Source organism: Hemiscyllium ocellatum, chromosome 7, assembly GCF_020745735.1.
Source record: "Hemiscyllium ocellatum isolate sHemOce1 chromosome 7, sHemOce1.pat.X.cur, whole genome shotgun sequence".
NCBI classification, from domain to species: Eukaryota; Metazoa; Chordata; class Chondrichthyes; order Orectolobiformes; family Hemiscylliidae; genus Hemiscyllium; species Hemiscyllium ocellatum.
Genome location: NC_083407.1, coordinates 101,123,833 through 101,150,702, shown reverse-complemented (window position 1 = coordinate 101,150,702; position 26,870 = coordinate 101,123,833). Strand labels below are relative to the sequence as shown.

At 44.2% G+C, this 26,870-nt stretch overlaps 1 protein-coding gene across 1 annotated transcript; it reads left to right on the top strand.

The window, feature by feature from the left end:
• On the top strand, nt 1-26,870 carry LOC132817654 (carboxypeptidase O-like). Its single transcript, XM_060828154.1, has 9 exons — nt 1-250; nt 753-835; nt 926-1,027; nt 4,042-4,146; nt 8,119-8,229; nt 8,359-8,449; nt 17,115-17,317; nt 20,023-20,107; nt 26,599-26,870. The coding sequence occupies exons 1-9, from the start codon at nt 1-3 to the stop codon at nt 26,868-26,870; spliced, it is 1,302 nt and encodes a 433-aa protein (XP_060684137.1).

The following is a 26,870-nucleotide window of genomic DNA, read 5'->3' as shown; positions in this document are numbered from 1 at the left end:
ATGTGCTCCTCCAAGGTCCGGACTCGCTGTTCGAGAGCCCGGACCCGGCCCACGGCCGATTCAGCGGCAGTCTCCGAGGTTGTGGCCTTTAGCTCTGCCCCTCCAATGCGATGTTCAAGTTTTTCAGTTTCTCAGTCGTGCTTTTGCAGCGCGACCGAGAGAAACTCCCACCTGCTCCTGGATTCCTCGATAAAGGCGTCGATCCTCTCCTGCAGCTGGTTGATCCCGGAGACCAGGCTCGCCTCTGCAGGTAAGTCCCCTGAGGCGGCCGTGGACATCTCTGCCTGCTGTGGGAGGGGTTGGGGGAAGGGTCCCTGCCTGTTGCGAGCTGCAGGCGTTTTTACCTTTAGTCATTTTAAGCACAGCACCAAACTGTTCAAATGACGAAATGTGCTGGGTAAGAGTTATTTTAAATGGTTTAGAGGGTGTGGTGGAGGTGGGTACCCCACTTTACCTGAGTCTTGGGCAGAGTACTACAGACTCAGACTTGTTGGGTCGCCGCCATCTTGAATTCCCCCCCCCTCCCAGGATTCCTTGTTAACAGGAACACACATCTCGCAGTTATCCTTTCTAGTCCTGTTAGGATTTTATAGGTTTTTAGGAGATCATCCTCATTCTCCTAAACATGTGTGAATATAATGCCAACCAAACCAGTCTCTCTTCACATGTCAGCCCTGCCATCTTTTCCCATTATATTTTATACCATTGTGTCTCACTCTGATTCAACAGTGTTTTGACACAAAATGTTCAAGATCTCCTGGACAGTCAAATACAGAGTGAGGATAAGCAGCCTTTCAATGTACACAGCTACACTAAGTATCACCCAATGGAAAAGGTAAGTCTTACCTAAGAGGAGAAGTGAATTAAATCTTTTTCCATTTCACACTTCAAAACGTCCTTCACTGTTTTTTTCACAAACACTCAGATCTACCAGTGGATGGAACAAATGAAGGAAAACTATAAGGAGCTGGTGTCACAGCATCTACTGGGGATAACCTACCAGAAACGGCCAATGTATTATCTAAAGGTATTCAGTGAGTGTTGTACTCAAGTGTTCTTCTTCTATTTTATTACTGGTTCAGAATTAAGCTCCCTGACCAATATATTGTCCCTTCAATGGACTTCACCAGACAGCAGCTCAGTCCCCACCAACCTTGTCGAAAGGGTGACGCTGAAAAAGAACAGCTGGTCAGGCAGTATCCGAGGAGCAGGAGAGTTTCAGGCCTAAGCCCTACATCAGGGATGTGAAGGGGGGAAGGCAGTTGAGACATACATAGGTAAAACCAATGACTGCAGATGCTGGAAACCAGATTCTGGATTACAGTGGTGCCTGGCGCAGCAGTTCAGGCAGCATCCAAGGAGCAGTAAAATCAACGTTTCGGACAAAAGCCCTTCATCAGGAATACAGGCAGAGTGCCTGAAGGGTGGAGAGATAAATGAGAGGAGGGTGGGGGTGGGGAACAAGTCACATAGAGTACAATAGGTGAGTGGGGGGGGGGGATGGAGGTGATAGGTCAGGGACCAGGGTGGAGTGGATAGGTGGAAAAGAAGATAGGCAGGTAGGACAAGCCATGGGGACAGTGCTGAGCTGGAAGTTTGGAACTGGGGTGAGATGGGGGAAGGGGAAATGAGGAAACTGTTGAAATCCACATTGATGCCCTGGGGTTGAAGTGTTCCAAAATGGAAGATTGGACGTTCTTCCTCCAGGCATCGGGTGGTGAGGGACCGGCGGTGAAGGAGGCCCAGGACCTCGGCAGAGTGGGAGGGGGAATTGAAATGTTGAGCCACAGGGCGGTGTGGTTGATTGGTGCGGGTGTCCCGGAGATGTTCCCGAAAGCGCTCTGCTAGGAGGCGCCCAGTCTGCCCAATGTAGAGGAAACTGCATTGGGAGCAGCGGATACAATAAATGATATTGGTGGCTGTGCAGGTAAAACTTTGATGGATGAATGTGGTCTTCTAGCACCACTAATCCAGCTGAGACATACGGAGGAGTGTGGGGGTGGGGAAGGAATTGAGGTAGCTGGGAAGGTAATGGGTAGATGCAAGTGAGGGGGTGATGGTGTTAGGTCGAGGGGGTGGAGCAGATAGGAGGGAAAGAAGATGAACAAGTAGGTTAAATCAAGAGAGTGGTGTTGAGTTGGAGGATTACGGAGGGAATGGTCTCTGCGGAATGTTAATAGAAGTGGGGAGGGAAATGTATCTCTGGTGGTGGGGTCTGATTGGAGGTGGCGGAAATGGCGGAGGATGATGTGCTGTATTCCCTCCCCCCCCCTATCGGCATTCTGCAGAGACCATTCCCTCCATGACTCCCTTGTTAGATCCACACGTCGCACCCTCCCCCCCGCTCCCACTACCCCCCGCACCCCTATCAACCCACCCTCCATTCTTGGCACCTTTCCTTGCCACCGCAAAATGTGTAAAACCTGCACCCACACCTCCTTCCTCACCCCCATCCCTCACCTCCATCCAAGGCTCCAAAGGATTCTTTCACATCTGGCAGAGATTTTCCTGCATATCCAAGCATGTCATCTACTGTGTCAGTTGCTCTTGATGTGGTCTCCTCTACAGTGGGGAGACAGGATGCCAACTTGCAGAACGTTTCAGGGAAATCTCTGGGACACACGCACCAAACAACCCCATTGTCCTGTGGCTGACCACTTCAACTCCCCCTCCCACGCCACCAAGGACTTGCAAATCCTGGGCCTCTTCCACCACCAAATCCAAGCTACCCAACGCCTGGAGGAAGAACGCCTCACCTTTTGCCTTGGGGTCCTCCAACCACACGGAATCAATGTCGATTTCACTAGTTTCCTCATCTCCCCATCCCCCACCTCATCCCAGTTCCAACCTGCCAGCTCAGGACCTCCGTCTTGACCTGTCCTACCTCCCCATCTTCATTCCTACCTATCTGCTCCATACTCCACTCCGACCTATCACCATCACCCCCTCTCACCTGCATTTACCTATCGCCTCCCCAGCTACCCCACACCCCCAACACCCGCCCTCCACCCTGCTAGTAATCTCTCAGCCCCATTCCGTCCCTCCCCACCCCCCACCACCACTACAATTCTGGTGATGGGCTTTTGCTCGAAACATCAATTCTCCTGCTCTTCGGATGCTGCCTGGCCTGCTGTGCTTTTCCAGTGCCATACTTTTTGACTCTGATCTCCAGCATCTGCCATCCTCATTTTCCCCACCAACCTTGTTACAATCCATGTGGCAATACTTCCCCTTATGTTCTATCCCTGGATTATCTCAGTCAGCTTCCCAATTACTTAGGGTACTTTTGCCAAGTACAATGTTGTATAATTGAGATGAATAGTTGATACTGCATGTGAGAATACACTTATCATGTCTATCTGAGCTCAGTTAGTTGGAGTTAAACATCCTGCAGAGAAATTTGACCTTTGTTCCTCTAGACTATAACTGGATTTGAAACTCAAATCTCAGGAAGTCAACAAATAATGTGACAACATCTCTCCTACTCACACCATTGAGAAAAGGAAACTTTCACATCAAGATCTTGGGATTCACTTCAACCCTAGTCACTGGAATGGTAGAATTGCATTTCCAATTGATATCAGTTGAATTGGGAATGATTGGGATTTGGAAGGGACATGCTATGAAGTTAGTACCTTGGGGTGAAGATTACCTTTCAGAACATCACTGGGTCACAAATGGAGCTCTTTGATTGCCTGAACCCATTAGATATAAATAGTCTTGGTCTGCTGTACTGCAGCAAATGACAGACATGTGTTGTATACATTTTAAGATGTTATTAAGACAATAGATATCATCCAAGCAGGAAACCTAAAGTTTGTAACAAGGTTATTCATGTCCTCTACAATGGTTCCTCCAGCCAAGATGTGAGTGGACACTGGAAATTTCCAGCTGGCAAATGTCTGTCATTCTATCGCACTGGCACCAAAGCCTTTGCTACACATCATTCTTCCTCCTGCGAGATGCTGTGATCCCAATCACCCCACACAAATCAACATCAGAACCAGTGGCCCCTTCATCTTCCATCTGTTTTGTTTGCAGATCAGTAAAAAATCCGATAAACCCAAGAAGATTATCTGGATGGATTGCGGAATTCACGCCAGGGAATGGATTGCTCCTGCTTTCTGCCAGTGGTTTGTGAAGGAGGTGAGTGTCCCCTTACTGGAGATCTACAACAGGGCCAGAGGACGGGGTGCAGGGTGAGGTTGGGAGAGTGGAGGTGGAGGAAGGGAATAGACAGGATAGGTCAGGAGAAACTTTCCCCCTTACTGGATGCATTAATAACCAGAGGGTACACCTTTAAGGTAAGGTGCAAGAGGCTTAGAGGAGATTTGAGGAAATGTATTTTCGTCCAGAGGGTGGCGGGTGTCTGGAACTCACTGCCTATAAGTGCGGCAGAGGCAGGAACTCTCAACACATATAACAAGTATTGAGATGAACACTTTGTTATGGACCAGACCAAATCGCCTCAAAATATATTAAGATAGCCTGAACCTTAACTTTTTATTATTTTAAAAGTAAGTGTAAGGCATTGCATTCCAGCTGCAATTCAATTGCTCAAACCACTCAACCTTAAGCAAGACACATTTTATTTTTGCACTGTAGTTAAAATACAGAGAAAATATAAGTAAAAGAATTGGCTTCACTGTAACTCTGTCAAAATGCTTAACAAATATATATATTAGCGACTACTAAGTAACTACTCCAGTATAGTAACATCCCATAATTAAGCCCTTGGCAAAGACAAATTCAGGAAAATGTGAGGACTGCAGATACTGGAGATCAAGCTAAAAATCAGCCCTGAAGAAAGGCTTGTGCCCGAAACATTGATTCTCCTGCTCCTTGGATGCTGCCTGACCTGCTGCGCTTTTCCAGCAACACATTTTTAAATTCAGGAAAATGGCTAGTCTCCATTGTCATTCTATCAACAGGAAGAGAACCCCAGTTTTTAGCTGTAACAGAGAGAGGAATAAAAGCTTCCACATCCACTTTCAAAACCCTGGTAACTGCAAAAAGATAAAACTAAAAACTCTCATTCTGTGAGAGCTTGATCCCACCCATTCAGGCTGCGTCTATTGTTCCAACAGGAAAGGAAAACCCAAGGCTTCAGAAGATGCTTACTTTATTGGCTTTGAGCATACCACTATTCACCTCTGTCTTAGCCTTTCTTCATGTAAAAAAACTCAGGACAAAATGCATCGCTTAAAGCTGTAGTATTGTCACAAGAGGATTTTTGGTAATCCAAGACGGAAGCTGGGAACAAATTGTGGCTGTGAGAGCCCCTCCTTTTTGAGTATTTTAGGTGTTGGAGGTGATTTCCTCCAATTCCAGGAGCAGCAATTCCTGTTTTATATGGTGTTCCATTGTTTTGGAACTTTGGGGAGAAAAAGATCAAAATAACGGCACTTTAAAAAGGAGGAAGGGAACAAAGGCAGAGACCACCTGGTCAGTGAGAGGGGGAGAGAAAGAAACCTACAGTGCTGTCTGCTGTCTGACACAGCAGTGGATCTGCACAGCTACTGCCTTTGCTGTTTAAATTCAAGTATTGCAGGACATCGGAGTGTGTATAAGAAATAATGAACAAACAGCGAAATTCACAGCTGACATGGAGGAGCATGTGTCAGAGAGCTCACAGCACAGGAGCAGATAAGTGCATGGTTTTTAAAACCCCCTTGCCTCTGCTGTTGACCTGTCCCTTCTCCCCCGCAGACCTAGCTGGATCTAGCCTTGTCCCTTCTCAGTGCTGAACCCAAACCCTCTAGACCCATTACCCATCCTTAGCCCTTGTTGGACCTGACTTCTCCCCCACACCCCGACCTGCCCTAAACATTTGCCTTCACCCTTTTACATCCCGGCACCGTGCCCACCTGGCAACCAACCCTCCCAGCACCCTAACATCACACAAACCTCCAGTACTGGTGGCTTGACTACAGATGTCAATGTGTACATTCACATTTCACAACATAGCAGCTGATGGCTGCGAAAAGGGGATGTGGCTTGTCTTCCTCTGACCGTTCTATGCTACAAGTGAACTGTTGGAATGGAAGTATGGCTCCGCATTACTGAGAGACCCCTGCTCTACTCCGAGCAGAATCGCCTCTGAGGAATGCAGGCCTTCCTTCTTTCTTTAAAAAGAAGGGCTAGAGTGATAAAATCTGCAGGAGATTGCCACTCCATGGAATATCTGTCCTGGGTATTATCAATGAGCAGATAATGAACTGACTTTACAGATAATGCAGAATAATGGTGACAGTTCTTTTTTTTATGGCAGCTGCTTTGCAAAAGAATGTACAAAGTCACAGATAATATCAGATCATGCAGAGAAAGCAGTTTATTTCCAATAAAAAGGCATTGCTCAGAGGCCTCAAGATAAATAGCATTTGAGATTAATGCTGAGAGTCCAAGATAGTTCAAGCCAGTTGAGCTAACAACAAATATAATTATATCCAGTCATATCATAATAAGGAAAGTTAGTATAGAGAGCAGCTGGTCGAAGCTCAGGGAGGATAGAACTGAATGGCTTAGAAGTTGGATCATTTTTGACAACACACTGCTAACACTAATGGCATTTACCTCTTGGAATCTGACTTTTGTCTCAGGATTTAATGCCATGGCAGATTAAAGTGCAAAATACTGAAGCTGGGATTTGTCATTTGCTTATCTGCAAATATTGCAGTGTAGACCCTCCCTCCAGTTGCAACTCCACTGCCCCATGAAGCCAGCAATCATTGATTTGACAGTTTTCCCTTTTGAACTCTATTATCTATATAGAGTTTAGGAGCTTTCACCATCTCTCAGTGATATACAAGGTAATAAAGCATGGGCTTTGATCTTTCCTGGAACAGGCCTCCTATCTACCTTCAGAGGCTTCAGTTTGAGAGGCATTATTCCACATCAAGGGTGGCTGATCAGGAGTCTGTGCTACTGTAACTACCCATCACAGGCAAATTGCAAGGATTTACAGATTGACAAGCAGGTGTGCCTTTTCTCAGATGTAGTCCAAATACACTTCACTGAGCAGCGAGTCCCAGAGAAGGAACTTACACCTGAAGTTTCTCACTCAGTCAGGGATGCTATTCACAGTGTCACAAGGTCTCCACTATCGATATTAGAAGCCCCATAAAGAATTAACCCCTGTCCAATGAGGTGTAACAGCCTTTCTAGCCGATAATCACTGGCTCTGGACTTCCCAATCATCAGGAATACCCTTCCTGAATTTACTCTGTCTAGTCCTGTTAGAATTCTATAGGAGCCTATGAGATCCCCCTTTATTCTTTGAAACTCCACTGAATATAGTCCTAACTGTTCAACTGTCTCTTCATATGTTAGTCCTTTCAACCCAGGAATTTGTCTGGAAAACCTTCATCACATTCTCTTCACGGCCAGAACATCCTTCCTCAGATAAAGAGACCAAAACTGCACGCAATCCTCCAGTTGTGGTTAAGGACCTGTAGAACCGCAGCAAGGCATCCCTGTTGGTGTACTCGAATCTTCTAGCTACAAAGGCCCCCTTACCGTTTGCCTTCTTCACTGCCTGATGCAGTTCATGCTTACTTTCAATGACTGGTGTATAAGGACTCCCAGATCTCATTGCACATCCCCCTTTCCCAATCTACCACCATTCCGATAAAAGTCTATCTTCCTGTGTTTGCTACCAAAGTGGATAACATCACATCAATCCACATTGTATTAATTTACTATGCATTTGCCTACTCACTCAACTTGTCTAACTCACACTGAAGCACCTCTGCATCCTCCTCACCCTCCCACTCAGTTTTCTGTCTATAACAATAATAATTTAATCATTAGCATTGGTGCCTGTGGTTGCATTTCATTGGCACGCATAGAAACTCCTGGGCAAAAGTGAGGACTGCAAACCAGAGTTTAGTTCGGAGTGGTACTGGAAAAGCACAGCAGGTCAGACAGCATCCGAGGAGCAGGAAAATCGACGTTTTGGACAAAAGCCCTTCATCAGGAATTGGGTCCGGCCTAGATAACAAACACTGATCAACAGTACTGCTTACAGTCAGGATGAGGCTCCTTGAATAAAGCTTCATCAAAAACTTCTAATCTTCTCTTTCTATAATTTCACTTTGTTTGTGTGTGTGTGTGTGCCAGGTACTACAGACATACACTGCAGACCCTCAAAAAAATCGTTTCCTCCAACATATTGACTTCTATGTTCTGCCGGTTCTGAACATTGATGGTTACATTTACTCCTGGACAACAGTAAGTACAAACCCAAATTGTAATTATGTAACGCCCACTGAAACACAATTCCTACCTGCAAATCCGTGAAACTTGCCTCAGTGTAGTTCATCATTCTACACAAAGTCTAAAATCCTTCTCGATTTCTAGGACCGTTTATGGAGAAAATCCATGTCTCCGTGTGACAACAGCTCTTGTTTTGGAACTGATCTCAACAGGAATTTTAATTCACATTGGTGCAGTAAGTGGTGTTCTCAAGTTTTCTCTTTTGCATGTATATCCATCTCATTTACATTATTCTTTATTTAGGAATCAGCTATCCTCTCCCTCTATTGGTTCCTGTCTTCCCATCAATCAGTCTGTTGACCTTGCTACTATTGTGGATCACAGTGTGGAAGTTAACCTATTTGAATCTTTTAAAAACCCTTTCACAAACTGGGGTCAAGTTTAAGTATAAAATGAGAACCTCTGGCATGGGGCATGGAGTGGGAGATGATTGTCATTTTGAAATGCTAAACAAATATACTGGCAATTCAAATTGAGTTACTATGACATGCTCCTGTTGAATGAATTAAATTTACAAGGATACTTTCACCAACAGTCAAAACTTGTAAAAAATTAATTGAATTCAGAATCTGACAAAAGTCCCTGCATTCTGAGTTGCATTAGCTGTGGCATCATCATATCAATCCCACTCTGGAACAGATTTGGTGCTTTCAGTTTCAGGATCATCCCTTCACAACCAATCACAAGATGGAGGTTGGTTGGTTAGCCAATTGATTCTGGATCAGTGGTGCTGGAAGAGCACAGCAGTTGCTCGTTGGATGCTGCCTGAACTGCTGTGCTCTTCCAGCACCACTGATCCAGAATCTGGTTTCCAGCATCTGCAGTCATTGTTTTTACCTGTTTAGCCAATTGAGTCTGTTCTGCCATTCCATGAGGTTAAGGCAGATCTAATAATCCTTAATTACACTTTCCTGCCTTTTCCCACCATACCTTGATTCTCTTACTGATTAACAATCTCCCTCAGCCTTGAATATAATTAGCTACATAGCCCCTACAGATCTCCTCAGCAAAAAATTCCATAGATTCACTACCTTTAGAGAGAAGAAATTCCTTCTTATCTCTGTTTTAAATGGGTGACCCCTTACTCTGAGATAATGTCCACTGATCCTAGACTCAGTCACAAGAACAACCTGTCCCTATGTCAAGTCCCTTAAGAGCCTTGTATGTTTCAATAAGGTCTTCTCTCATTCTTCAAAATTTCAATGAGTATATGTTCAACTACTCAACATCTCCTCATAAGACATTGATGAACCTCCAAATCATCCTATTCTCCATTCTCTAAATTACATGTTTCTCTTTTTCTGAATGATCTGATAGCAGTTTGTGTGCTAATAACATGGTTAAATTTGATGATGATCAAGTTGGGGCAATGCAAATGGTTCCATTCTTTGTGAAACCTTTATCTTCATCAACCATCCAGGTATTCGAACTGGCACAAAAATAATCCTTGAATAGCCTGTTTAAGTTCACATTCAAAGATTGAACTACAGTATTAAAAGTGACTGATATAACTGTTATATAAATGTTATTTCTTCATAGGCATTTCTTGATATCATTGGTTCTATGGAACCGGATCGTACCACACACTGATAGCTGCATTCTTACATATGTACCACACATTGGATCCATTTCTTCACTTTATCCTCATTCATCCAACTGTTGTTATGGGCGTGCAAACACCCTGCAGGGATTTGGATTTTAGTCTGATTTATGTTTGAAAATGACTGTAGTTTTTAATTTTGTTGCAGGCCTGAACCTTGATTTTTGTTATCATCCCAGTTAATGCTGATTAGACTGATCCCAGAATGAAATTTGGCTTGATTGATCATATTCATTTTTAAATTTAATGTGGCTATCTCTCACTGAAACATAAGCAGGCAGGCTGCAGATATAGTTTTAAAAATAATTTGATTTGTTACACAAATGAAAACTAAAATAAAAACAATCCAAGCTATCTAAGTACGCAGAATTTAAAAGAATTTGAAACACAAGACAAAAGAAAATCCTGTCTATTCCCCAATGCCATCACTTTAGAGTTATTCAAAAACCAAAGAAAATCTTCCTTCCTTGTCCATGATTTGCCTTAACTGATCTTTCTCAGATCCTTCCCTGTGAGCCGTGAGTGAATATTCACGTGAACAAGAGCTTAAACTTTCCCTGAACAACCTACAAAATCTAAACATTCCTGATCTGGACCTTTCGCAAAATACACTCTTGCATTGAAGTAAATTATTTCTTAACTGATCTGAACAATCTCCTTTTTCTGGAAGAGGCTATGCTGGCATTTGATTTCACCCAAATCCACTTCAAAATTCCCCAAACTTTTCCAATTTCCTCATTTTTCAAGGCTGAGATTGATTCTCGCTTGTTCCAATCCCATAAGTAAGTTAATTTTATTCAAAGCTTTCTCTCGCTTATCATTAAACCCTACATTATAAATAAACTTGCATCAATATGCCAGGAGGCATAAACTGGTTTAAAAAATTAAAGTTCCAGAAATACTGAACCAATTAGTTCACAGATACAGACTCATACCCAAATGCTACATTTGAAATCCAAACTATAAAATATATGCTATTATAGTTCCTTTCCCAAAATGTTTATGCCTATGGTTTTCACTAGAACTGCTTTCAAGCCTTTCCACTCCACAGTTTGTTTTCTGGGCCTGTTCATGGGTGTTTCTTTATTTTTTCTTTTATTCAATTGTGAGGTGTGGGCTTCACTGGCTTGGCACCATTTTGTTGTCCATCCCTAGTTGCCCTTGAGAAGGCATTGGCGAGCTGCTTCCCTGAATCTCTGCAGTCTATTTGTTGTAGGTTGACCTACAATGCTATTCTGGAAGGGAATTCCAGGATTCTGAGCCATCCAGGTTGCTGAAATGACATAATGGGCACTTGTTGTTTATGGCCCTGTCTGATGATGAATTGCTAAACATTGGTCAATTGGAGGTTCATTGGTAGTCTTAAAACAATCTTGGTCTTCTTCTGCAATGATAGATTTTCTGGCTGCACCAGCTATTCATTGGTCTGAAATCTTCGCTGGACGTAGGAGTTGATTGGGCCCACTCAAATGTGTATATCGGCATTGCACTTATGCTGACAATGGGACAATTTTCAAAGATGCATCCCTATCTGTTCTTCTCAAGATCAGAGAAGGGGTTGGTCTGTATTCTTATGAAGGAATTGGTCTTGGGAATCCTCCTTTGGACAGGTTTCTTCTATTCTCTCACCAATTTTGCAGGAACGCTGAATTCCTAAAGTGCAACACCATTGTTTGATGATTTGTTTTTAATTAGAATGTGGGTGTCACTGGCTGGCCAGCATTTATTCCCATTCCAGGTTGCCTTTGAGAAGGTGGCAGTAAGCTGCCTTTTGGAACCGCTGCTATAGCTAGACCCGCAATGCCCTTCGGGAGGGAATTCCAGGATTTTGACCCAGTGACAGTGAAGGAACGACGATATATTTCCAAGTCAGGATGGTGAGGGGAATTTGAAGGTGGTGGTGTTCCCACATATCTGCTGCCCTTGTCCTTCTAGGAGGAAGTGGTCATGTGTTTGGAAAGCATTGCCTAAGGATCTTTGGTGAATTCTTGCAGATAGCACACACTGTTGCTGCTGAGTGTTGGTGATGGAGAGAGTGGATGCTTGCAACTGCCCTGGCCTGGATGGTGTTGAGTTTCTTGAGTGTTTTTGGAGCTGCACCCATCCAGGCAAGTGGGGAGAATTACATCAGAAGTAGATAGCAAATGATATGACTTTTACTTTGAAACAAGTCAAGGATGCATTTCAGTTCATCCTTTTCCTTGCGCGTTCTTCCCTGTCTTTAAACCCCTGCACAGAATCTTGGTGATAAAGCCTGCTTGATTCTGTGTGCTGATTTATAAAGTGAGTAAAATGTATATTTATACTTGTAAAGTATCCATTTAGAAAGTGAAAAATTGAAGCTGATGATTAATGTGAGAAATAGCATTTCTCACCAGAGAAAGAGGGGAGGGGGCTGACTTAAAAGCCAAATGTGGGCCAAAACATAATTTTTGGCACCAAGAAAAATAGGATTGTCTCACACACTAGGTTGGCTTCCATGCTTCAACCTACAGTATTTATTCAGCTCTGCTCCAATTGAGCAATGTAACATTATCTATTTAATATCTACAGAAATGCTCTGAGGTAAAATATCTGTAAAGGTATTTGCTGATCCAGTGCTCTGAGTGTACTTGGCCATTTTCTTCCTGTTTATCCAGTTCGGATTGTGGCTGCTTAGTATTCCAGGTTCCCAGCATTTGAACTGCAGGAGTCAGAATGGGACAGTGGAGCAGTGAGAGGTTAGAATTTGTCAGTGTGAGGCAGTGCGAGAACAACAGGGTGTTTATCTTTCAGCTCATACATCACTCATTGTTCTTTCTGGTGAATTGGTTGTGTTGAATTTTTAATTAGCGCGCTATTTGCTCATGGAATCATAATCTTGCTGAGCTCGCTCCACAGATTGTACAATCAATTAGCTGGCCTCTTCCAGTGATTGTACAAGTCTTCTTCCAAATAGAGGATCCGCACCAGGCAGACACATCAAGTCAGCTATAATAGAATAAACTGGACTGTCTTAGTCACTTCGGGAAACCCCAGGCTGTACTTTGTACTCTTTAGCTTAATGTTTCAGCTGTGTGTGTTTGGTGTTAAATATGTATTGGGTAAGTGGTACACTGCTTCCATCTAGTGGCTATGATGTGGGGAAAGGCTTTAAGCCCAGCAGACTGTCAGGGCAGAAACAAAAACTCAGCAAGTCATAGAGACATAGAGATGTACAGCATGGAAACAGACCCTTCCGTCCAACCCATCCATGCTGACCAGATATCCCAACCCAATCTAGTCCCACCTGCCAGCATCTGACCCATATCCCTCCAAACCCTTCCTATTCATATACCCATCCAGATCCCTTTTAAATGCTGTAATTGTACTAGGGTCCACCACATCCTCTGGCAGCTCGTTCCATACACGTACCACCCTCTGTGTAAAAAAGTTGCCCCTTAGGTCTCTTCTATATCTTTCCCCTCTCACCCTAAACCTATGCCCTCTAGCTCTGGACTCCCCAACCCCAAAGAAAAGACTTTGTCTATTTATCCTATCCATGCCCCTCATGATTTTATAAATCTCTATAAGGTCACTCATCACCCTCTGAAACTCCAGGGAAAACAGCCCCAGGCCTATTCAACCTCTAGCTATAGCTCAAATCCTCTAACCCTGGCAACATCCTTGTAAATCTTTTCTGAACCCTTTCAAGTTTCACAACATCTTTCTGATAGGAAGGACACCAGAATTGCCCACAATATTCCAAAAGTGGCTTAACCAATGTCCTGTACAGCCGCAACATGACCTCCCAACTCCTGTACTCTATACTCTGACCAATAAAGGAAAGCATATCAAATGCCTTCTTCACTATCCTATCTACCTGCAATTCTACTTTCAAGGAACTATGAACCTGCACTCCAAAGTCTCTTTGTTCAGCAACACTCCCTAGGACCTTACCATTAAGTGTATAAGTCCTGTTAAGATTTGCCTTCCCAAAATGCAGCACCTCGCATTTATCTGAATTAAACTCCACCTGCCACTTCTAAGCCCATTGGCCCATCTGATCAAGATCCCATTGTAATCTGAGGTAACCTTCTTTGTTGTCCACTACACCTCTAATTTTGATGTCATCTGCAAACTTACTAACTGTACCTCACATCTCAATCATTCATATAAATGATGAAATGTAGTGGACTCAGCACCAATCCTTGTGGCATTCCACTGTTCACAGGCCTCCAATCTGAAAAATAACCTTCCATCACCACCCTCTGTCTTCTACCTTCCAGCCAGTTCTGTATCTAATTGGCTAGTTCTTCCTGTATCCCATGAGATCTAACCTTGCTAACCAGTCTCCCATGGGGAACCTTGTCGGACACCTTACTGAAGTTCATATTGATCACATCTACCGCTCTGCCCTCATCAATCCTCTTTGTTACTTCTTCAAAAACCTCAAGCTTGTGAGACAAGACTTCCCATGCACAAAGCCATGTTGACTATCCCTAATCAGTCCTTGCCTTTCCAAATACTTGTACATCCTGTCCCTCAGAATTCCCTCCAACAACTTGCCCACCATCGATGTCAGGCTCACCGGTCTATAATTCCCAGGCTTCTCCTTATCACCCTTCTTAAATAGTGATACTATGTTAGCCAACCCCCCGTCTTCCGGCACCTCACCTGTGACTATCGATGATACAAATATCTCAGTAAGGGGCCCAAGCAATCACGTCCTTAGTACATCTGATTAGGTCCTGGGGATTTATCCATTTTGCATTTCATGACATCTAGCACTTCCTCCTCTGTAATATTGTCTGGCAGCATCTGTGCACAGAAACCAGATGTAACATTTCAACTCCAGTGACTCTTCTCCACAAGGACTGCAGGTGCCGAAGATCTGAAACAAAAAAATATAAATTGCTGGAGAAACTCAGCAAGTCTGACAGGAACTGTAATGAAGGAGGGTCACTGGAACTTGAAACGTTAACTTTGCTTTCTCTGCACAGATGCTACCAGACCTGTTGAGTTTCTCCAGGAATTTGTGCTTTTGTTTCAGATCTTCAGCATCTGCAGTCCTTTGCTTTATTTTAGCCTTTTGCTTTATTGTAGAGGGAGGACTTCTGAAAGCTGATTGAGACCAGATCGGAGATCAGTGGGCCAGGAATTCCACAGCATTGGCTAGTGTTTCTCAGTTTAATTTTCAGGAAAACCCGGTCTGGGGAGGAGAGGTTACCCTCTCAATTGAGGCAATTAGGGACAATTAAGACCCTTCTCCCACCCCCATCGCAAACGGACCCCCACACTGAGGCTGATTCATGGTCAGCCGGTGGTAGCAACCTCCTGGTGGGATTGTGTTTAGGGTACAGTCAGTGAATCATCTCTTTAGGGACTTACCTCGATGTTGTCCACTTTCCAAGGCTCTAAAATCGTGGACCCCTCTCCATGATCACAGCCTGGCAGCTGTGGCCATTTAAAATAAGTTTTCTTTTAACCTAATCTTCAGAAGTACCTCTGTTGGGGGTGGCCTCTTCCCTCGCGGTGTAGGCACTGGCAGATGCCAGTTCAGATGTTGGCACTGCCAATCAGTTATCATTGGAGGACCTCTCTCTGGCCCTCTAGACCTAGGAGAACTCTCACCTTGATTTAACATCCTCTGCCCAATAATTATAGCTCGGCTAACTTATGTTAGTTGATTACTCCTGACAAGGTTCTCAGTTGGGTTCAAATTTGATCCAGATGTCTGGAGTCATAGTCCAAGAATCAGTCAGCACAGAAACAGACCCTTCGGTCCAACCAGTCCACGCCAACCATAATCCTAAACTTAAATAGAGTCATAAAGATGTACAGCATGGAAACATTCACTTCAGTCCAACTCATCCATGACGACCAGATTTCCTAAACTAATCTCGTCTCATTTGCCAACACTTGCTATCCCTTCCTATTCAGATACCATTAAGATGCTTTTTTAATGTTGTAATTGTACCAGCCTCCACCATTTCCTCTGGAAGCTTATTTCATACACGGACCACCCTCTATGAGAAAAAAGTTGTCCCTAGGTTCCCTTTTAAATGTTCCCTCTCTAACCCTAACCTATGCCCTTTATTTCTGGACTCCCCCACTGCAGGGAAAAGACCTTGTCTATATACTCTGTGCATGCCTCTCCATGATTTTATAGATCTCTACCTGTCTGCACTTGGCCCACAACCCGTTGCCTTTAGTCCTAATCCCAAATGGAAAATATAGGCCTAGAAGAGCCTCAGTTGAGCTAGAGTTGGTGCTGTCTCCATTTGACAAAATCCCCATTTAGCGATAAAACTGAGCTGGCACTCAATTCCATCTAGAAAGTCCATGTGGTGTTATAAATACTTCACACTGGTCCTGTTCTCCTACAGGGAATGTGGGATGTTGTTCCAAGAAAGTTCACTCTGAATTATTATGAATGTACCAATTTATTATATGACATAGGAGCCTACATTACACTTTGTGTTAACTCGTCCCTCAATCTGCATTATAGTTTGGAATATCCATCATTCCCAGGGTTTGATGGTTTCTGGACTATGCTGACTGCAAATAGGGCTCCTTTGTCCCAGATAATCTACAGAGCGACTGGGTAGTCGCAAAATCCAAAATTTAGACTGCCACCCGTACTGCAGACGCTCTTGTTTGTTTATCTGTATAAGGGAATGCAGGTGTCACTGGTTGGGCCAGCATTTATTGCTCATTCTGAAGAGATGGGTGATGAGCTGCCTTTTGGAATGTGCTGTACTCCTTCAGGTAGATGAGCACCCCTAACAGTGATAGGAAGGGATCTGGAATGAAAGCAAAACACTGCATTCTCTTGGTACTGCTGACCCCTTCCTTTACAAATACAAGCCAGCCCCCTTCCAGAATCCTCACTCCATCCCTACAGGGAAGCAAAGTGAAATAGAAGCTGTGGTCCTTGTTTATTCACGTCAAAGAGTCACGCAACAGCAACTTCCATTCACAAGACATTTTAATGTGGTAAAGCATCCCAAAGAGCTTTATAGAGCAATGTTCACGTGACACTTGGTACCCAAAGAGATGTCAGGACAGGTGTATAATGGCTGGCTTGAACAGGCAGTTTTTAAGGAGCTTCTTCACGAACCAGAATGATGCAGAGAGGTTCACATGGAGAAAATTGCACGACTTGTGACCTCAGCTGCTGAGGGGCAACGGTTCACGGTGAAGGTTCTGGGCACAGCATTGGCCAGAATACGTCGATTTATGCTTTCCTTTGAAACTGTGTATTCATTCTTTGCTTCAGGTATTGGCGCTTCAAGAAACTGCTGTTCGAACACCCACTGCGGCTCAGCACCAGAGTCTGAACCAGAGACTGTTGCAGTTGCTACTTTTCTCCGGGACCATCTACACGATATTTTGTGCTACCTGACCATTCACTCCTACGGACAGCTGATTCTTACCCCCTATGGGTACACAAACTCAACAGCCAACAACCACGACGAAATGGTGAGACCTTTTCACTAGGCAGCGCGGATTGACAGTCTAAACTTTGGATTTTGCAACTGCCCAGTCGCTCTGTAGATTATCTGGGACAAAGGAACCTTATTTGTAGTCAGCATTGTCCAGAAACCATCAAACCCTGGGAATGATGGATATTCCAAACTGTAATGCAGATTGAGGGATGAGTTAACACAATGTTTAATGTAGGCTCCTATGTCATATAATAAATGAGTACATTCATAATCCGAAATAAAATGACTTGCATATGTGTAGAATCTACTCTGACCTCCAGATACCTGAAAGTACTTTACAGCCAGTGATGTGCTTTTGAAAGTATAATCACAACTGCAGGAAGTAAGATAACTGATTGGGATCCAACAAAAGGCAAAACATTAACCAGCAGGTCATCTGTTCTGGTGAAGTGGGTTGAGGGACGAATGCTGACCAGAACTTTCGGGAGAGGTGGGTCCTCAAGTCCACAGCTCACCTGAAAGATGTTGCCTGTCTCACATTGCACTGAGGTGTCAGTAGAGATTACCCATCCAGGTCTCCAGAATAGACTTTGAGCCCACAATGTTGAGCTATGACTAGCACATTTTGATCTTCAGCTCCATTCAGATGCATCGACTGACAGTCAATCACTTCGACAATTTGTGTTGTATTGAGAGATGGGACACAAGTTCACTCAGTATCTAGTCCAAAGCAGGTTATAATTACAATCCATATTGTATCATTTACAAAAACTGTCCATTTTAATGCAATCTAGTGACCCAATTCCAGGATCATTTTAAATCTTCTTGAAAACATTCCGGTATCAGGGACCAGGCCTTCAAAAAGAGTTAGACTGTGACCATTTGCAACTCTTTGTGCATGGAAACATCTGATGACCAAGACACAGGGAATGAGAAAAGCAGTAAATCATTTTATTTCACCCTATCTCCAGATAGCAAGTATTTGAAGATATAGGACTTGATTCAGGTTGAGGTAGACCAGCAGTGAGTTGGTGATTGCAGACGTATGTGTGCTTTGGGAAAAGGGGGAACAGTTAAACTGAAGTGGAGACAACATACTCACTTTGCTTCATCCCTGATCTGCAATGTTAAATTGCTGCTAGCAAGGCCACTCACCAGAGCTGGGAGTGAATGCCCTTCAATAGTGGGTAAAGAATGGAGCCTGAAAAAGCACAGCAAGTCAGGCGGCATCAGAGAAGGAGGGGAGTCAATGTTTCAGGTTGGAACCTTTCGTGAGTGCTGATGAAAGGTTCCGGCCTGAAACGTCAACTCCCCTCCTCCTCTGATGCTGCCTGACCTGCTGTGCTTTATTCAGCTCCACTCTTTACCCACTCTGACTCTGCAGGATCTGCAATTCTCACTATCTCCAATGCCTTCCAATATGCAAGCCAGGATCTGATCACCTCGGTGGGAGCCAATCAGCAAAGTCATGGGACTGAAGGAGATCCTGGCAGGAGAGTTTTCAATTGCTGTTTCACTAGTTTTTCCTGTAGGCTAGTTTTCTTTGGGGAAGGGATAGTGGGAGGTGGGCTTGTATGTCCAGGTCCCACAAGGAAATCTGGGGTACCCATGTTCCAAATCCAGCCCTTCTCTTACATGACTAGCAGGGACCATTCCTGAATTGCATGGACTCTTTCACTGCCAGGGTTGGAGCTTGCTGGTTTCATGTGCCACTCACAAAGTTGTGCCAACATTGCAAAGAGCCAGTCATATCAAGAAAGGCTTCTTTCACCGAGCTGTAGGACTCACACTCACAATTGAACTGCAGGTAATAGAGTAAGAAAATAATAGTCAGACAGCACAAGAAACCGATTCTTTGGTCCAACCAATCCATGCCAACCATGTTCCCAATCTAAACTAGTCCCACCTGAGTGCGACTGGTCCATATCCCTCCAAACCTTTCCTATACATCAACTTATCCAAATGTCTTTTAGATGTTGTAACTGTACCCAAATCCATTAATTTCTCTGGCAGTTCATTCCACACACGAACCACTCTCTGTGTAAAGAAAGTTGTCCCTCGTGTCTGTTTTCAATCATTCTCCTCTCACCTTAAAAATATGCCCCCTAGTTTTGAACTCCCTCATCCAAGGGAAAAGACCCTTGCCATCCACCTTCTCTGTGCCCCTCATGATTTTATAAATCTCGACAGTGTCACCCCTCAACCTCCTACACTCCAGGGAAAAAAAGTCCCAGTATTTCCAGTCTATTTTTATATCTCAAACCCTCCAGTCCCAGCAACTGTGGTATAGTAAGTATAATAAATCTTTCCAGTTTAATAGCATCGTTCCTATAAAAGGGCAATTAGAACTGCAGACGGTACTCCAGAAGAGGACTCACCCATGTTCTGTATAACCTCAATATGACATTGCAACTCATATACTCAAATGTTTGAGCGATGAAAGCATGTGTGCTAAATGCCTTGTTAACCACCCTGTCTACCTGCTTTTGTGAGAAGAGAGTTTCTTGCATTAGTATCTGTGTCGAAAAGAAGGAGACCTGCATGGATAAGAGAGGTCTCAACGGGAGAGAAAAGGGAAAGTGGTTCAAATCATTGTTATAAATATGCACGGTCAGCTCACAATAGAACTGGGGATGCCTTCCTCTGAGACTGTATATGGACCAGAGCTGAGCTGCTTCTGAATTCTCGAGTTCTTTTCTGCAAGTTCTGTTTGAGCAACGCTGTCCTGTTATTTTGCAGATGAGAGTTGGAGAAAAAGCAGCCGATGCTTTGGAACAGAAACACGGGACCAAGTTCAAAGTGGGGCCTTCCTCCTGGATCCTCTGTAGGTTTCACCATTTATCCTATTGACCTGGCTGTTTGCTCCTTGTGCATCTCACTTTGATCAGCTCAGATCTCCCAATATAAGCTTCTCTGAAGCTGAACTACAAAGCAATTCTGCTTATTTTATCACAAAGGAAAGAACTGTTTTGCATTACAATGGTCAATATCATTTAGAAGGATGAACTCCCCCTTGAAGGCAAGCCCCAGATTGAAATGATTATTCATTTGAAAACTCTTGAGGGAAGTGCAAATAGTCCAGCAAATACTAATGAGGCACCAAAGACATCTAGTCAGGTTATAAAATGTTCGTAACTTTAAGAGTGCAGTGTTGTGCATTAAGGAAAGCTGTAACGTGAGGTGATAATATCTGGCAAATCTAAACCAGGCAGTGAAGCAAAATCCACTGTATACATTTAATAGAAAAGAAAATTGTAAAAAGAGTAAGCAAAGATGAGATGTGAAAGGCAGTAAAGAATTATGATCTCTAAATGCTCGTGGGGTGGTTAGTTAGGTGGGAGGGCTGGGATTATTATACCAAGGGAGACACCAGGAAATGGAGACTGAGAACTGGGGTGCTGAAGATGAGGCCTTGAGGATTAGATCACAGGCCGTGATTCAAGATTGAGTGCCTGAGACCTTAGGATAGGAATTCCCTGGAGCAAAGGTCAGGTACCAGATGCCATTTTGCTGAAGCTGGGTTGGGGTGTTGTGAGTCCTTTTGCAAAGGTGCCCGTTAGGTCTGGGGTGGGTTGAGGGGGGAGTAAAGGAGGTTACAAGTGGTGGGAAGGACAGGGAGGATGTAATTGGGTTTTGGAGTGATAATGGATTGGGTAGGATTGGAGGGGGGAGCTGAACAAAGGGGTCATTGGAGCAGTGTGCTGGGGGGTTAGGGTCACAAGGGAGATGGTGGATGACACACAGAACAGCAAAGGGACTGAGATGAGACAAGGAACTGCAAAAGGGCAGGGGAGATATGGGGACCTGGGTGAAGAAGGGGTCCACAAGGGGCCTGGGAGAGGCGGGAGTGGCATATAGATGGGGAGGCAGAGGGGGTGGAGACTGGGGGGGCACAAGGGAGGTGAGTGAGGCACGCAACAAGGAGATTGGAAGAATGCAGAAGATATTTGTGGGGGAGAGAGAGAGAGAAAGAGAGAGAGAGGGACAGAGAGAACCTCAAGAGGAGGGAAGAGCATAAAAGGGAAACTACAAAAAGGAATGATTTGGAGATGTCGCTCTTGGACAGGGGTGTACAAAGTTAAAAATCACACACCAGGTTATAGTCCAACAGGTTTAATTGGAAGCACACTAGCTTTCGGAGCGTCGCTCCTTCATCAGGTGGTAGTGGAGGGCTCAATCCTAACACACACAATTTATAGTAAACATTTACAGCGTGATGTAACTGAAGTTATACATTGAAAAATTGATTGTCTGTTAAGCCTTTCATTTGTTAAAATATAGTGATAGTTTTGTTTCTTTCATGTGTAAATCACAAAACCTTTTCTTAAAAAGTTGCATTCTCAGGTTAGCTGTAACAATGGGTGATAGCTAGACAATGTGTTGAAGGTGTTAGCCCCCTGTGTTCTCTGTCTATGCCATGATGTTTAGATTGATTCTAATCTAAAAAGTGAGATAACAGTGTTTTACATGAATGCATGCAGTTTTTGAGCAAAGTACAGTGTAACCCTGCAAGTACAAATTCACCCCACAAAATATATGTGTGCATGTCAGTCTTTGTCTGTGTGTGTGCGTATGTCTGGGTTGGGGGTTGTGAGTGTGAGAAAGTATATGTGTGTGTGTAGTGAGTGTAGAGTGTCTTAAGTCTGTGAGGGGGTGCATGTGTGAGTGTGAGAGTGTGTGTCTGTAAGGGTGTTTGTGGGTGTCTGTGTGCGCATCTGTGTGTATGTGTGTCCGTGTGTATAGAAGTGCCTGTGCCTGTGTATGTGTGTGAAGGAGTATCTGTGTGTGTGTGTAGTGCAATGGTGGTAACCTGTAATGTGACATGAACCCAAGGTCCTGGTTGAGGCCCTCCCTATGGGTACTGAACTTAGCTATCAGCCTCTGCACGGCCACGTTTCGCTGCTGCTTGTCCCGAAATCTGCCTTGGAGGATGGTCACCCGAAGGTCCGAGGTTGAATGTCCTGGACCGCTGAAGTGTTCCCCAACTGGGAGGGAACCCTCATGTCTGTTGATTATTGTGGGGTGCCCATTCATCCATTGTCATAGCCTTTGCTTGGTTTCCGCAATGTGCCATGCCTGAGGGCATCCTTGTCTGCAACGTATAAGATAGACAATGTTGGTTGAGTCACATAAGTACCCGCCATGTACAAGGTGGGAGGTGTCCCCACGTGTAATGGTAGTATCCATGTCCACACTCTGACATGTCTTGCAGGGCCTACTGTGACAGGGTTATATGGAGTAGTCCTGAGAGCCGGGCAGCTTGCTACGAACAACGATCTGTTTGAGGTTTGGCTGTTGTTTAAAGGCAAGTAGTGGAGGTGGGGGAGAAGGTCTTGGTGAGGTGCTCATCCTCATTGATAATGTGTTGCAGGTCACGAAGAACATGGCGTAAGTTTTCAGCCCCTGGGAAATACTGAACAACGAAGGGTACCCTGTCAGTTGCAGCACGTGTCTGTCTCCTGAGGAGGTCATTACGGTTCCTTGCTGTGGCACGTTGGAACTGGCGGTCGATGAGTTGAGCATCATACCACCTTCTTGTGAGGGTATCCCTGAGTATTTCCAGATGCCCGGCCCATTCCTCCTCATCTGAGCAGATCCCGTGTACACGTAGGCCTTGTCCATATGGGATGGCTGTTTTAATATGTTTTGGGCGGAAGCTGGAGAAGTGTAGCATTGTGAGGTTGTCTGTGGGTTTGCGGTAGAGTGTGGTGCTGAGGTGCTCATCCTTGATGGAAATGCATGTGTCCAAGAATGAGACAGACAGTCGAGAGTAGTCCATGGTGAGTTTGATGGTGGGATGAAACTTGTTGATATCACTGTGTAGTTTTATCAGTGACTCCTTGCCATGGGTCAGAGGAAGAAAATGTCGTCAATGTACCTGGTGTATAATGTTAGTTGGAGATCTTGCATAGTAAAGAAGTCTTATTGAACCTGTGCATAAAAATGTTGGTATAAATTTGGTGTAAATTTGGTCCCCACGGCTGTTCCGTGTGTCCGGATGAAGAACTGGTTGTCAAAGGTGAAGACGTTGTGATCGAGGATAACGCGGATGAGTTGTAGGATGGTATTTGGAGATTAGCAGTTGTTGGTGTTGAGTATTGATGCTGTTGCCGTGATGCCATCATTGTGGAAGATGCTGGTGCAGAGTGTGGAAACGTCCATTGTGACGAGGAATGTTCCTGGTTCGACTGGTCCATGGGTGCTGAGTTTCTCTAAGCAATCCGTAGTGTTGCGACAGAAGCTGGGGATCCCCTGTACAATAGGTTTCAAGATGCCTTCAACATAGCTGGAGAGATTCTTATATAGGGTCCCATTTCCCAACATGATGGGACGGCCTGGTGTGTTGGCTTCGTGTACCTTTGGAAGGCAGTAAAAGTTGCCTACACATGAAGTACTTGGGATGAGGGCACGCAGAGGCTGATAGCTAAGTTCGGTAGCCATAGGGAGGGCCTCAACCGGGATCTTGGGGTTCATGTCACATTACAGGTGATCACCATTGCACTACACACACACACAGATACTCCTACACACACACACAAACACACACACACTCTCACACACACAGAGGCACTCCTATACACACATACACATGGACACACATATACACAGATGCGCACACAGACACCCACACACCCTTACAGACACACGCACTCACACATGCACCCCCTCACAGACTTAAGACACTCAGCACTCACTACGCACACACGTACACTTTCTCACATTCAAAACCCCCAACCCAGACAGACACACACAGACAAAGACTGACATGCACACATATATTTTGTGGGGTCAATTTGTACTTTCAGGGTTACATAATACATTGCTCAAAAACTGTATGCATTCATGTAGAACTCTGAGCTCAAAAACTGCATGCATTCATGTAGAACTCTGAGCTCAAAAACTGCATGAATTCATGTAAAACTCCGTTATCTCAATTTTGAGTTTAGAATCAATCTAAACATCAGGTCATAGACAGAGAACACAGGGACTAACACCTTCAACATATTGTCTAGCTATCACCATTGTTAACAGCTAACCTGAGAATGCAACTTTTTAAAAAACGTTTTTGTGATTTACACATGAAAGAATTGAAACTATCACTGTATTCTAACAGCTGAACGGCTTAACAGACAATCAATTTTTCAATGTATAATTTCAGTTACATCACACTGTAAATTTTTGCTATAAATTCTGTGTTAGGATCACCTGATGAAGGAACGTTGCTCCGAAAGCTAGTGTGCTTCCAATTAAACCTGTTGGACTATAACCTGGTGTGTGATTTTTAACTGTGTACAAAATGGAAAGAACAATTTCAAACCTGACAAAAAAATAACAAACTGCTCATTGGGATTGAGAGATCACTCAGGTAAATAACTAGTTACAATAGAATGTGAAATTGCTTCCTTAACGCCACAAACGTTCAGGAGCTACTATAAGGGAAAGTCCAGTGGATGCTATTGTAATGAGCATTATCACATTGTTCGATTTAAATCTGAGACCACAAAATGCAATACAGCAAAAAGGGCAGTAAGTATCTGATTTAAATATTCCAGCACTGTGAATATGGGATACAACCTCATCAATCTCGAAGGTGTGTTTGTGCCGATAGCTTTTGTACATAAAAGTGCATGTATAAAAAAATTCTACTGCTAATTTATGTCTGTAGTACTGTGCCAATTTGAAAACTGTGCGGTCTAGGAAATTAATGTGTATTGTGCTTTAAATTTCAATGGAAGATTGACAATGATTGAGGATTTTGATGACGATCCTTCAGACAAAAGAAAATATTCAGTGCTTTGACCAGGAGGTGCCAAAGGCTTTGTTAAAACCACAGAAGGAATTGATTAGAAATTGAGTCGGAATGAGCAAGTGCAGAGAAGCTGGGTTGGCTTGAATATGGAGTAGGAGAAAGTAAGGACTGCAGGTGCTGGAGATCAGGGCTGAAAATGTGTTGCTGGAAAAGCGCAGCAGGTCAGGCAGCATCCAAGCAGCAGGAGAATCGACGTTTCGGGCATAAGCCCTTCTTCAGGAATGAGGAGAGTGTGCCAAGCAGGCTAAGATAAAAGGTAGGGAGGAGGGACTTGGGTGAGGGGCGTTGGGAATGCAATAGGTGGAAGGAGGTTACGGTGAGGGTGATAGGCCGGAGTGGGGGTGGGGGCGGAGAGGTCAGGAAGAAGATTGCAGGTTAGGAAGGCGGTGCTGAGTTCGAGGGTTGGGACTGAGACAAGGTGGGGGGAGGGGAAGTGAGGAAACTGGAGAAACCTGAGGAGAAATATGGAATATCCTTTTACTTTCACGTGCACGCCATTGTTGAAGAACAGCAAAAAGCTTTTACAATGTCTACCTCTTATGACATCATTTTAGGTACAAGTACCTAGGGCTTAAAGCCAAGAAGCCTGAGGAGATTTGATGGCTTTGTGGATAAATACTTTGAGATAAAAAAAGGAAAGAATGGGTGGGATGGTGGTGAGGAGAGAATTTTAGAATCCCTATAGTGTGGAAGCAAGCCATTCAGCCCATCGAGTCCGCACCAACCCTCTGAAGAACATCCCACCCAGACCTTACCCTATGCTTGTAATCTTGTATGGCTAATCCCTAGGCACTATGAGCAATTTAGCATGGCCAATCCACACAATTTGCACATCTTGGAGAGGGTAGGACTGACTGGATTTCTCTTGGAAAGAATGAGCACAGACCAGATGGTCTGTCAAGGGGTAAAAGAAGAAGGGTGGGATAAGGGGACCTGGAAACTGGAGAAGAACTAGGAGCCAAGACTTCTCTTCCTGGCCCTGGTTCCAAGGCAGTTTTCAGAAAGGTGGTAATTTAACATGGGACCACAAAGATGATGTCAGAACCGAGGTGAAACACTTGGTCAAAAAACCCCGAGGTTTTCATCACCAACTTAAAGGGGGAGCGTGATCTAGAGGGGAAACGAGTGTTGGGAGAGAGAGCTTCCAGAGTTTGGGACTAAATAACAAAAAAAACCAATGAACAGCAGATGCTGAAAACCAGAAACAAATTACTGGAAAAGCTCAGCAAGTCTGGCAGGATATGTGGAGAGAAGGCAGAGTAAACATTTCAGATTCAGCGTTCTGAGGATGGGAAAATTTAATCCTGCTTTCTCTCCACAGATACTGCCAGACTTGTTGAGGTTTTTTTCCAGCAATGTTTGCTTTTGTTCCAGAGTTTGGAGCCTAGGCAGGTGCTGTCTTTGGAATGATGGTACTCATTAAAGGAGGTTGTATAAGTTGGTGTTTAATCATTGGAGGATGGTACATCCGGTCAGCTCATGTATTGAAACATTTCCCCTTTCAGATTATTCGTCTGGCTCCTCACGGGACTGGGCAGGGGAGGTCGGGATTGACTTTTCCTATACGTTTGAGCTCCGTGACAATGGGACCTACCAGTTCCTGCTCCCAGAGGATCAGATCCAGCCGACTTGTGAGGAAACCATGGCTGCTGTGACGACCATCATTGAGCTCGTACATGACAAACATTTCCCGAACTCCTCTCCTACCATTGTTGCTCTCTGGTCGGGTGTTCTGACCCCGTGCTTATTAAGCTTGTACTTTGTGAATTTGCTGTAG

What these genes read in the sequence shown, in the direction of transcription:
- LOC132817654 (XM_060828154.1), top strand. Translation starts at nt 1, where the DNA reads ATGTGCTCCTCCAAGGTCCGGACTCGCTGTTCGAGAGCCCGGACCCGG. An exon ending in GACCAGGCTCGCCTCTGCAG is followed by an intron (nt 251 to 752) that starts GTAAGTCCCCTG and finishes AAAATGTTCAAG; the next exon opens with ATCTCCTGGACAGTCAAATA. An exon ending in GCCAGTGGTTTGTGAAGGAG is followed by an intron (nt 4,147 to 8,118) that starts GTGAGTGTCCCC and finishes TGTGTGTGCCAG; the next exon opens with GTACTACAGACATACACTGC.